The sequence below is a fragment of the Choloepus didactylus genome, chromosome 2 (assembly GCF_015220235.1).
Source record: "Choloepus didactylus isolate mChoDid1 chromosome 2, mChoDid1.pri, whole genome shotgun sequence".
Taxonomy (NCBI): Eukaryota; Metazoa; Chordata; class Mammalia; order Pilosa; family Megalonychidae; genus Choloepus; species Choloepus didactylus.
In genome coordinates, this window is record NC_051308.1 from 55,518,625 (window position 1) to 55,532,014 (window position 13,390).

At 50.6% G+C, this 13,390-nt stretch overlaps 1 protein-coding gene across 20 annotated transcripts in view; it reads right to left on the reverse strand.

Moving 5' to 3' along the window:
• The window catches only part of NFASC (neurofascin), a 188,904-nt gene that overhangs the window by 12,689 nt on the left and 162,825 nt on the right, over positions 1-13,390 (reverse strand). For 12 of the 20 annotated variants that reach the window (XM_037824942.1, XM_037824949.1, XM_037824945.1 and 9 more), the window contains 3 exons: positions 11,735-11,959; positions 8,158-8,274; positions 6,716-6,868 (listed from right to left, as the gene is read on the reverse strand). The exons of the other annotated variants lie outside the window; for them this stretch is intronic. In XM_037824942.1, coding sequence (XP_037680870.1) covers positions 6,716-6,868; positions 8,158-8,274; positions 11,735-11,959 — 495 coding nt within the window. The remainder of the gene's footprint in view (positions 1-6,715; positions 6,869-8,157; positions 8,275-11,734; positions 11,960-13,390) is intronic. 20 annotated transcript variants of the gene reach the window in all.

Here is a 13,390-nt window from a genome sequence, read left to right on the forward strand (position 1 = left end):
CACAGGCACAGCTCATTATCGCTGCCCACCGGCACGGCCTGAGGTCAACAAGGCTTCCTGGCAGCGGGCCTGGGTCCAGGACACCTGTGCTTTTACAAGTCTCCCCAACTGGACTGTGCACTCCATGACAACAAAGACCATTCCAGCATCAGTACCCCTAGACAGGCAGGCCACGAGGTTGGGGCTGGGGCATGCCTTCAGCTCATTCCATGCCACTTCCAAACCACGTTCACATGTGGAGGCCCCCAGCAGTCTGGGACTAGCTGACTCATGCCCACCCTGCGAGTCCCTTTCCATCCCTGCCTGGCAGGGACCCATGCTCACACTAGATGCTGTGGAGACATGTCTCAAAGTAGGCAGATCCCTTCATGATTGGAGGGGCGTGTGGATGAGCTTCAAGAGTGATCTGATGGTGTCCTTGACCCAACGGCTAGGGTTAGGGCTTGGGAGAGGGCGTGTGGGGTGGTCAGGACCCACTTACCCTTCTCCTTTCTATGGACTGAAGAACAAAAGCGACACCTGCTGAAGATGCAGCCATCATGGAAACCGGAACTCGGAGGAGAGGAATGATGAGAGGAATAGAACAGACCCAAAGTAACTGGGAGCCAGCCCAGCCCAGAGCCCTCTGGGAGAGCCAGGCAGCAGCGGGAGTCTCTGAGAGCTCGAGCAGCCAGAGACAAGGCACCGAGCCACTTCCCGGGGAGGGGCATAAGGGACAGCATGGGACACCCCAGGCTCTCGATTGTGTGCCATTTTGTGGGGCGGGTATCTGGTCACAACAGTTCCACCCTCTGTTCTTGCGGGCAGAAACTGTCTTTATAGCCTTGCCGGTGTCTAGCCAAGGGCATTGGACCGAGAAGGTCCTCAGTAAATGGTGGAGACTGAACAAATAAGTGCTTCTGTGCTCAGTGCTGGGCAGCCCCAGGCTGGAAGGAATTGAGTCTCATAAAAACATGGCTTGTGATTACCCTGATCTATGCATGATCCAGGGAAAAGGTACATCCCTGCTTCTACTCCTGCTTCCCGCAGCCCCTTCTCCACACAGCTGTCAGAGTGATATTCCCCAAACCCCAAGTCAGAACAAATCACTTACACGCCTCAACACTCCAATACTTCCCATTGCTATCAGGGAAAAAAAATATCTATATTCCATATCCTGCCATGCTAGGCAGCACCAGAGCTGTCCCTGATCACTTCTCCATTCCTATCTCCCACTACTCTCTCCTCACCTTCTATGCTCCAGTCACACTGGACACTCTCATTCTTGCCACAGGGCCTTTGTACCTGTTGGCTTTTCTGCTTAGGAAAGCACAGACACACACACACACACCACCACCACCACCACCTTTCCCCACTGTCCCCGAAGGCCCCTGATCTTCAGAGGGCTGCCTCAGCAGATGCCACCTCCGCAGAAAGGCCCTCTGGGACCTACCCAGGTAAAGCAAAGGCTGCCTCCCCTCGCCTACCCCCCCAGCCATTCTCCAGGTCTCATCTTTTTCATAGCACTTATAACCACTTGATATATTACTATTACTAATAGTTTATACTTTATAATATAAGTACTCTTCTGGGCCAGATATGATCTAAGTATTTGTTTACTCATTATCTAATTAATCCTCATAACAACCTCGTGAGATAGGTTTTATTACTGTCCATGTTTTTCAGTATGGAAACTGAAGCATGGAGAGGTACGGTAACTTGCTCAAGGTCACAGAGCTAGTAGATATCAGGTTGGGATGTGAACACAGAGAGTCTGGCCCCAGAGTCTGTGCTCTCTACTTGTCCACTCTAGTGCCTCCCCCAGTAGGTGAGCTCCAGGAAGGAGGGGCCCTGCTGGGTTTACTGTTGTAAACTGACAGTGGAGCCTGGCACGGAACAGGAACTAAATTCATGTTTGCTTGGTGGAGGAACCCTTGACTACTTCCGTTCATTTCATCCAGGCACCCTGTTTTGCCCTGAGGGCCCTCTGCTTACCCTGGACTCCCCGCTGTCCTCCTCCCGTTTGCCTCACCCATTCCAACACTCAAACTCAGTTTCCAGCTGGGGATCTCCTTGGCGATTATTGCAATTTTTGCACTTGTCACCGGGCCCTGAGGGAGGGAGATGCAGAGTCGCGACACCCAGCACATTATAGGTTCACGACGCCATGCTTCGACAGGACAGTCCTTCTATTCTTCTCTCTTTGTACCGCAGCCAATGCCACTGCTGTTGGTCCACAGCTGCTCCTCCCGCCCTCGCCCTCTCCTCGTGTCAGCAGTTGAGCTCACCTACTTCATGGGCACTCTGGAACGCACTTAAGGCTCTGGGCCTCTACAAGGGCCCTTCCTCCTGTGTCAGAGCTACGGCTCTCCTCTCGGCCCACTCCTCCCCTGTAAGTGGGACCCAACACCACCTTTCCTTGGAGTCCCTCATTCCTACAATGATACCTGGACTTTCTTCTATTTTCAGTTTCTTCCTCCTTGCCATCTCCTTCCCTTCTTCTGTTAAACCTATTGAGATTCCCTGATCTTAAAACAGAAGCCCTTGAGGAACCTGCCACTTTTCAGTGCTAGCTCATGCGCTGTCCTTTTTAGAGGTAAACTCTTTCATCTTCCACTGTCTCCAGTTCCTGCCAGCCACTCCTTTCTTCACCCCCATCAAGCCAACTCCAAGCCACTCTATTCTCAACCCTTCAGCTACCATCTCTGAATGGATCTCTCCCAAATCTACCCCTTCACCTGCACTCCAGTCTCAACCACCCACCGGGCAGTCCTTCTATTCATCTCTCACTGACCCTCCAGTCAATTCCACAACTGTTAGCACCAAGCTTCCTCCTGACAGCTCTCATTAGATGGTCCACCAGCTAGAAATTCAACATGTCTTCAGCTGAGGGGTTTCCCACCCCTGCCCAAGGCAGCCTAGACTGCTGCCTTCTTGCTCTCCACCTTCCAACATTCTACCCCTCCTTCCTGAATCTGCTTGCTCCAGCTCACACCAATCTCTGAACTCTGATTTCACCACAGTTTACTCCACATAACTTACTGTTTAATTGTTCTCTTTCCTGGATCCTGACTTCCAATCACACTATTAATGAATTGAGGACAGATCTTTTTGTGCCCCCTACGCCAGTTACTGAATTAGTACCCAGAATTACTTATTGGTTAATGGGTCAATTAAATCCTAATATAATGTGGTTAACCTGGGACACCTCTGTAGTTTTGTCCCCTGACACCAGCTAGGGGTCACATGGATATTGTCTTGACTTGGCACCACATTTGGTCACTGGCATGTAGGATACACTCCAACTGGTGCTCCCACCTTTCTCAAAGAAGTTGCTATTTATATGTAGCTGCTTGTTTGCACCACCATCTTTCTGATGCTTGTTCTTTGTACTCTGATGGCCGTCTCCAGGAGTCTCCCTTTCTCTTGGGATAGCAAGTTACAATTCCAGGGGAAAGTGGCAACATGGACAACTGATAAACCAATGGAGCTCCCTGTCCCACTCCTGACAACACCATGTGAAGTTCAAATGTTCCCTTCAAACAATCTTTATTGAAGAGGTCAAGGACTTTTCTAGGAAGTTTGGATGCAGATATTAGTCAGAAGGCTGTTCAAAACCAAGGGGGATCTGGGATAAGATGGCTTCAACCAGATCCCATCACAATGGCTTAGACTCTCAAGAACCAAAAGAAACTTAAGACTTGATGATCTCACTCACAATGTGATCCCACAGAATGGACTGAGAGGAAAACATTTTCATAAGGATCCAGGGCAATTACATTTGGCTGCCATACAATATTTAATAGATCTGTTAAGCTTGTTTCAAGATTGCTAATGGACCCAATAATACCAACCTGAAAGTCCAGGGTGCATTTACACTTTCACCTTCAGATGGAACTAATGGGGGACCAGAGCAACACCCTCTCAGTGGGCCACGTGCCTGGCAAACACAGGTGCAAAACATTTCTCGTTCTGAACTACAGGTCATATTTTGGTGCCTTCCACATCACACCCTCCCCCTACCCCCATCAGAAATGGGAAATTCCCCTTCAAGGCAAACAGTCCCAATGACTCCTAATTCCAACTGGAAGGAATTTGGTTTGGCCGTGGAAGATAGGCCAGTCACTCAAAGTCTGCAGAGGTGTTATATTTCAGAAATGGGGATAGATCGATTAACAAATGCAACAGGGAGGGACTTGCTTCAAATGTACTTTGACTTGGCTGTTGTCACTTAAGCATCACTTTATACCTCTCCATTCCTGCCTTGCCCCATCCTCGGTTGACCAACACAGCAGAAAGAGGCTGAATGCAGCTAGGTCCCCTAGTGTCCCTACCCTACCCTCCCTTTCCTGAGGTCTGTGGCAGGTTGTCTGTCTGTCTTGCTGGTTCCCTGTTAGCATCCACCATGCAGCTGCCCTCTCCCAGCCTGCCCACCCCAGGATAGAAGAGCTGATGGGCCTCTTGGAGTCTGAGGTTACATGACTGCAGCCCCTGGGGTCTCTTTGGCCTCGAAAGCTTCAAGGAGGTGATTAACATCCTATGTGGGATCTTTCTGGTGAGGTTCACAGTGCCTGTTAGCATTCCTAGTGGTTTCCTTCCATTTCCTTCCTGACCCACTGTAGCACGTTTGAGTCCGTGGAATGTGACGGTCTGAGGTTGCCTACGTGACCAGTGGTGGGAGCCCAGAGATGCTCACAAACTCTTGCCTTGATGAGATGCTGGGATTTAGGGGGATTGAATGGGTGTGGACTTCGCTCTAAGGGTGTAGACACACACTCCCAGGCATACACATACTTTAGCAAGTGAAAATATTTTCCCTCCCTATGTGCTTTGCCCATAGTCATCTCCAGCCAGCCTGTTGTATAAGTGAACAAATGACTCAGAGCTAGGGTCATAAACCTGCCCACTCCAACTTGCACTGGGAGGAGTCTGGGAAACTGCCTCAGTTACTTGGAAAGCAAGCTATCAGGATCAGTCTCCAATACCAAGCACAGGAAAAGGGAAACAAATACTTAAGCTAATGTTCAGAAGCTTATATTAAAAATTATTGTTGTTCTTTTTTGGGCTGTGTGTCTAATAATTTGCATTAGATTGCGACATTCTGGGGGCAGGAACTGGCCCTTTGTCTCTGGGTCCCATTCCCCAATCCTCATCCCTAGCCCCAGAGTCTGCATCTTGAAGTCAAACTCTGAAAGCAGGCTGCACTGGCTTTTGTAATGTCACTTAGGATGGAACTCCATCCTCAAACACCATCTTTGTTCCCTGCCTCTGTACTGGACTCAAGTTTGTAATGAAACAAAATCAAATGCATGCGCCAGTGAGCAACAGCTTGGGACCCGACTGGGTGAGACAGAGTCCAGCCACCTGCTCTGCTCGGTCAGCTGTCCAGACCCCTTGCTTGGCAACCCTTGTAACAGGATGGGCCTGGCCACTTATGCAGACATCCTGCCTGACTTGGCCTGGCCAGCCTGCAGCAGGCCCAAGCAGGCAGCTGGACTCTCAGACTCCCTGAGTCTTGATGGCATGGATACGTGCAGAGATGCAGGGAGGAGGACAGGATGCCCAGACCAGGAGGGCCCAGGCTAGAAGGGTGGGGTGGAAACATTTATATTGATGTGCAATGATTCCCAAGATTCAGGCTTTCAGGGTCAGCCTCCCCAGGTCAAGCCCAGGAAGAGTACTGAATATTTAAGTCACCATTCCGTTCATAGAAATCATTGTTGCTATTGTTTTTTCTATGTCCTGTGTGTAATAAACTGCATTGGATTCAGACATCCCAGGGGGCAGAGACTGGTCCTTTGCTCTCTCAATCTCTTTTCCCCAACGCTTGCCCTCCGCCCCGGAGCTTAGCATACAGGCATACAGACAACTTGGCGGCATACCTGGTCGATGCTAAAGATAAATACAAATTCTGAGATAAGCAAGTGCCCTCATAGTTTCCAGACTTCCAGCTACCCTTACTGGCAGAGATTTTGGAACCTTGTACTTTTTCTTGAGAGACCCACTTGGCCTGCTAATTTCGCCCAATGAAGATGCTTCTCCATCCACAAGTGAAGCTCCTATGGAGCCAGAACTATTTTACTGGAGAACGTCTTCCCCTTCCCAAACACTAAAAAAGTCAACTACTTTTAAGGCAAGATGAACTTGGGCCAAAAATTAAATCAAAACAAAGCCCCAAATAAGTTGTCACACACTTTGGAATTTTTAACCACAGATGAAGGGCATGACAGTGGCAACACAGTGGCTACCCCTGAGCCTTGGCTTGGTTCCTGGGGAGATTTCTGGATTAAGCTCCTGGATGGTCCTATCCTCTAATCCTGCATGAAGAAAGCCAGCCCCTGTGCACATACAGCAGGCTCCACTCCACCCCAGCAGCCTGCACACCCACACACAGTGACCAAGTTTGCATGTACACCAAGACCCTTTGTTTCAGGCCCAGCTGGGGCCCACACCTCCTGTTCTCATTATAAAATCCTTTGTTTCCTTCCGACTCCTTATTCATCCCCCACAGGGTCAGAATCCTGGTTCCTTCTCCACTGTGTAAGCACCTTTTGCTCCTCTTGACTCCTTGGCAGTCACTGCCTGACGTATAATAAGAGCTGAGACATGTCATGCAAGGTTGGGGAATGGGAGGTGGGGATGAGTCTTCTTTCTAAGAAGAGACAAGCAGGAAGCTGAGAATGAGAATGCAATGCCCCATGCTTGTAGGGGATGGCCAGGCCAGATCCCCTCTCACCTGAACTGGTCATAAAGGTGATGACGGTACTGCTGATGCCCTCGTTGTCCCGGGAATAAACCCGCAACGTGTATGTCATCCCGGGAGAGAGGTCTGTCAGCTGTATAGGCTGGGTCTGGGCCTTAACAGGGACAATTTTTTTCGTATGGTTGCCTGGGGAACAGAAACCTCAGTCAGCCTAGGGTCAGGAGCAAGGAGCTGGAGAGACAGTGCTTTGGTTCCTGGTCACCTGTCAAAGGCAGGAAAGGTGGGAGAAGGGGCCAGGGGACCGCGGGTCCATCTGTCGTGCAGACGGGGAGGTTAACAGGCAGCTCCACCGAGCCCTTTCGTTTAAAGCTAACCCTTACGCAACTACCCCTTCATCTGAGGACACTGTTCCCCTCTCCTGAAGTTTCCTTTCAGCTCCATAGTCTTAGTGCTAAACATACTATGACCTACTTCCCTAGATTTGGCATGTGGGCCAGTGCTCCGTTTTTGTGGAGGTGATTACCTTTGCCCGTGGGATCTTTCTAGTGAGGCTCAGAGAGGCAGGTGGCACCCCTGATGGCGAATGGAGATGAAGCAGGACTCTGCTTCTTGGCTCTCACACCTGCTTTCACCTCTCATTCTTGCCATACAGCTCATTCACACATTAGGCAAACTGTGTGCCTGTGTGTGCCTGGGATGTAGGGTGAACGGCGGTGGTAGGAAGCCTAAAAAGTATGGACACGGGATTCTGTGGCTATGAAGCCCTCCTCCAACCACGGCGAACTAGGAATTGACTTTGCTATTCCTTAAGAGATCTTGGAGTGGGCCAGCCTGTGGGGGTTTCCTGGCTGGGTTAGTTGGCTTAGTTGCTCAGAGCAGATGCTGAAGACGCCAGAAAGGTGGGTCAGACCCGACGAACTGGGGGGTCAGTCAGAGAAGGCAGACGTCCAGACCACATGCTATGGGCTACCACGTCTGTGCCCTTGATCCCAAGACCCACTAAAGCACCAACAGCGCCGCTCAAGCAGCAGCTCTCTGGGACAATAACTCTGGTCTGAATCTCTCACTGTGGACCACTGGCCTTCTACGTCTGTGAACTGGGCCAGCCTGTCTGGAGGAGATATCAGAAAGCATGGATTCTGCATCAAGGAGATTAAAACAGAGGTGAGACTTGGCTCATTTGGGGGCCATTCAGAACCCACCTCCTGGGCAGGAAACGAAGGAAGGGCCCTATTACCTGGGAACTTCAAAGTATATGCAACCCTAGACCTTCACTAATAGCTTCCGAAGCCCCCTTCCTTTTGCTCCTCCCACCTCACTGCCGCCTGAGTACATATTGGTTTCATTAAGTCATAATTAACTCAGGCTAAAAGGCCTCTCTGAACCTGGGAGAGCTCGCAGGATGTTCTTAACATCATCTACCGACCCGCCGCTGCCGCTGCCGCCACCACCACCACCCACACAGCAATGCTTACTGTCGATGTACTCAACCACAAAGTCAGTTCCGGGCCCGAAATTGTGCTTCCAGGTGATGTTGGCCCATTTACTGTTGGGGAGCACTGTGACGTTCCATATGGACTGCTCATCGGGGGCTGGTGGATGGGTTAGAAGAGGAGTTAGTGATGACGAGGGAGGCAGCAGTGGATGCACACACACGCACACATGCACCCACACAAGGTCTGCGAGGAAAGGACAGAGTCAGAAATGGCTGTGCACAGGGCCTCGCAGAGCTCTAAGTGCAGCCTTGGTGGCCAGGCTGGAGGTAGCAGCCTGGAGATGAGCAGGTCCCCTCAGGAGGGAGAGCTGGAAACTGTCTATGTGTCTACACAGGTGGGCGTAAGGAATAAGAGTGGGTTTTGATCCATGCCATTTGAGTCTCTAACTTGGGCTTGTTTTCTTTTAGATCCCTTATCACAGATTTGAACAGTGCCAGAAAGGGGCCGGGAAAAAGCTCCCTTGGCCAGAAAGCAGAGAGGGAGAGATGTGCCAGCCTTTCCCCTTCAATGACAGAAGTTCTATAGGAAGGAGAGAGGTTACTTTAAAAAGCCAAGTGAGAGTTCATGATGAGATTTGTGGGAAGGACAGGAACAAGCCAGGGAGGACCTTCAAACATTTCTGAAGTCGAATGAGGAGAACAGTAATCCAGACAAGGAACTCTGGTCTCAGGAGCCCCAGGGATAGTTCTTGGTCAGCAAGAGTCTGGGCTCCGTGGGAAACAGCCTCAGACTCTCCAAGGTGACTTGAGGCCTTGAACCCCAGGGTCTCATCTACAGACAATGGAACCATTCCTCTTAGGGTTAGGTGGGAACAGGAGAAGATAACTCCTTCCTGACACCCAATCTGGGTGGTCCAGACACCAGAAGAATCCTGTCCTCCTGGATTCTCAGCACCACAGTCTTTGAGTCATGATCTCCATGCAACACAGAGGACCTTCGTTCTCTAGTTCCTACGAGCTGGGAGCTACTTTATCAAAGCCATCGTGCTGTCTGAAACCATAGCCTGTGTACAGGAGAATGGCACTAATCTTCAAACGTAATCATTTTTTAAGAGTCCCAGCAGTCTGATTACCCCGTTTCCCAGCAAAGATCTAATAGTGGAGTACTAGCACGAAGACTTGTATTTCAAAGACTTTATGAGTGAGGATCCTATATATTTTATTGGCATGCAAGGGGGCACTGTCACCCACTCACTTCTCGAAAATAAATGAACAGAGTACATTGGGTGATGCATTTATTCATTATCTATTTGACACGTGACTGAGGCTGCAGGGCTGGGGAAGTGATAAAAGATCTCCTGGTCTTTACTTTAACCCTGGTCTTTACTTTAAAGAAGTGTCTCTGTCAGTTGCCAGTTGCCCCAGGTAAATATGATTCATGTTAGGTGAGGGGCTAAGAAAGAGATTCCATTGATGTCACTGTAGGGGGCTCTCCACGGGGAGGGCAGAAGGTAGGCTTCTTTACTTATCTGCCACACGTTTCAATTGTGTGCTGCTTTAAGCCACTCTAAATCACAGTTCCCTGAAATTTTATGGCTCTAGTGGGAATGATTTGGGGACTTGGATTTCTTCCACCTTAGCTCTGGGTCCTGAAATAGCCAGAAAACCTAGGTTTAAGCAGTTTGCCACCAATATAATACTGACTCAAATCTGAGTGTCCTAAAAGGTAATGGAAACTGTGGCATGTTTGGAAAAGGTCAAACAAGGAGAAAACAAAATGATTTAGAGACGGGAATTGGAGGAAGGAAATTGCATATGGAGATCAACCACTAAGGAACTGAAAAGTTCAAAGAGTAGGACCAAGAAAGTGAACTATCAATAACCATCAAAACAAAAAGGATTAGTGAGGAGACTGACTCCTGGAATGTGAGAATTAGGGAGTATCCCTTGAAGCTGAACAGGACAAGCTGAGGACAGAGAGAAAGTCCTATTTCACCTTCAGAAGAGTAAACTTATGAAGCACTTTGTGCTAAATGTTAAGACTTGCTGAAGATGAAATACGTTTTAAAGATCCTGGACGCCAGAGCCATTCTGCCCCATGGAGGGAAGCCTGGTTCTTTGAGGGGTGTCCCCAGTCTCTGAGGGGTGAGATCAGCGTGCTGCAGCCCCGCCCTCCTCAGTGTCTCAGACACAGAACTTGGGGTGTCAGAGTCCGCGGGGCTAACCCTATGTGGCAGGGAGGCTGATCTTTCAAGAAGGCAAATCATCCTCGCTGGGGAGCCAAATCCATCCTTTTCTTAACCCTTTGTGTAACTCGTCTGTGAACTCAAAGCACTTGTAGGACATTAACTCCCACTCGAATACAGAAGATGCTTCACTGTGGCCGCCAGGAACAGCTAGTAGGCTAACAGGCTTTTCCTCAACCAACCTTTTTTTTAAAGCACATGTTGCTTAAATTCTAGAAATTGCACCTTTAAAGCAAATCAGCGTTTACAAAGTCTGAGGCGCATGATGCCAGTTATGAATCACTTGCTCTTTATACCTCATATACTTCCACATAATCGAGCTAAGAAACACATGTACAATAAGCTTGTGTCCTCACTCAGGTGGGTGAAGAAAAGTGGGGTGAGGTGGGGAGACAGGGAGACCTAGGTAGGCTAAGGAATTTGCCTGGGAAACGCGTGATGAAGGGTGAGAGCCTAGGAGCCTATAACCACTAGAAGAGCGTTCTGGGTCCTTCCTGCCAGCCTGTGGCTGCATCTCACCGATTTCACAGCTGGCGTGTGGGCTCACTAGGCTCCGACCCTCCCTTCCCCTCTGGTAATAAAAGACTGTTTGATGCTCAGTTCTTAGAAGTATCACTGAATTCTCGAGGGGTCTTCTCTTGCTGGAAGAACAGAGCTTCCTGGCCCGGCTGCATTATGCAGGAGCAGCACATTTTCCGGGCTCATCAGCCGGCCCTGGGATCGATTCCTAACATTCCCCTAGAATGGCTGCAATTTTCCCTCCGTGTGTGCATTTGGGGGCATGGGGAATAGGAGTGGGGAGAGCAACGGAGCACTATCGGGCATTACAGTACTGTTTCCTGGAAGCCCTGACTTGTTAAGAGAAAAGTCTGTAAGTGTGCCTTGGGGGAAGAGGTGCAAGGAAGGAGCAGGGGTTCTGGGAAGGGAGCTGCCTGCACTGCCAACCACTTCCCCCTCCTCAGCCCCTCCAACTACCCCACAAGGCTGGATGCAGACATGGCCAGGGCAGGAAGCCTTCTCGGGCAGGTTGCCTCCCCGTGCGCCCTCCCTTCCCAGGCTTAGCCTCGAGCCGACCGCTCAACGTGCAGGGGACCCAGGGAGCCCGCCTGAGGAGTGTGGCTTCCAGAGAGTGCCATGTGGCCTTCAGTTAAAGCACAGGAGCTCTGAGGCCAGGACGAGTGGTAGTGAGTGCTGCAGTCCCACCCAAGGAGCAGGGAGCGCTGGGGCCTCAGGCAGCCGGACTGAGAATCCAGTCCTGTGTGGAGTCCCAAAGGCAGCAGACCCCATTTGGGGAAGCCTATGGGTTGGTTTCTTGAGACAACTGGGGAGGAGGGTCAAGAGAGGACAGAGAGTGTGGGTAACGCGCAGTACCCGGTTCGTGAATCTTAGTCCTGGTGGTGGGAGGACTCTCCATGGTGGTGGTGGCAGCAGTGGTTGTAGTAGTCGTGGCGACGGTGGTGGCGGCCACGGTGGTGGGTACGACAGTTGGGATGATGGGGGCGGCCGTGGCCTCGGTGCTGGCAGCAGCAGCAGTAGCTTCAGCACTGCTTACTGCACCCGTCGCACCCACGGTGGTCGGGGGCAACGTGGGAGGAGCTGAGAGTGAAATGTAGAACAGTCGAGTCCGGTTGGTCTGGCTGTGCCCAGCCCGGATGTGTGGCCCCCACGCGCCAGGCAGGCAGCCCGGAAAAGATGTAGGCAGCTCAGAGATCACAAGCTTCCCAAAGCACAATGCACTGCATCCAGTGGATCACAGTGAACAGAAACACAGCCATGGAAAAGGAAGAGAATGAAGCCCTGTGTGTGTTTCATTTTCTTCTCATGGTCTGTGTGGCTTGAAGCACCCAGCATGCATCCAAGCAAGGCCGAGGATGAGGATGGGAACGTGACACACAGCGAATCACTCAGATCCCACGGATGGCTTGGAATCCCAGGCCAAGTGCCACCCAGACCCAGCCCCAAACAGAACCATGTCAGTCCAGGCCCGGAACCCCAGTCTCAGAGTGGGGCAGGCAGCTCGACCCTGCCCTGCAGGAGCACAGGGCAGCCTGCCACTCCCAGCTACTTGCTGCAAAGTTACCCTTTGTCACATCTGCTTGAGTTCAAACAGCCCCCCTAAACCAGTCTACAAGACAGAACAATCCCCACTCTGCAAAGGAAGCCTCACAAGCCAAACCAGTCCACGATCCACCTCTCCTGCCTCCACTGCTCACCCTCTCTTCAATCTCTTTCTTCTTCCTGTTTCTTCCCTCTGTCTCTTCTTCCTGCTTTCTTTTTCCTTTCCTCCCCCTTCATCTTTGTCCAGTGATGGCCCCTTTGCAATTATTCAAAACCCACCCTGACTTCTAGTAACTGCCTTTCTGCCTGTCTAGGACGTTGGGGGTCCAGACCCCATGAGCTCTTTTTGTTCATATTAGAATGTGTGAGAGGGGCATTAACATAATCACACTGTGGCCTGTGCCTGGCAGCACCACCTTCCCAACCCACAGCAGACAAAGCAATCCCAGGAAGTAAGGCACACCCTGGGCTTCTTTTCTGTGTAAATCTTCATTTGGGACACAGATCAGATCAGCGCTAACACTCTCACATTGCCCGTCTTCCACCCAAAGCTACCCTTTGACATCACTCAGCCTTAGGGAACCATGTGACAACTTTGCCACAGGCCTTTTTCCCTTTCGGAGAGAGGTCATGGAAGCTAATGAAGGACCACCTTATCCTTACCCTCCAGCTCAAATATTAGCTAAAGCTGAGGATGTGAGAAGCATGATGGGGCAAATGAGAGAGAGAGAGAGAGAGAGAGAGAGAGAGGGAAGGAGAGACGGGGAGAGAGAGATAGAAAGGGAGAGGGAGAGAGAGGGAGGAAGAGGGAGGGGGAGAGAGGGAGAGAGGGAGAGAGAGAACACCACCTCTCCTCCTTGCACTTCCATCTCTTGTGATCTGACCACAGTTCACATTCTAGTGTTGATGCTAAGAGGCAGGGCCTTAACACATAAGTAGGAAATTACAGCTCCCAAGGCTTAGCAACAT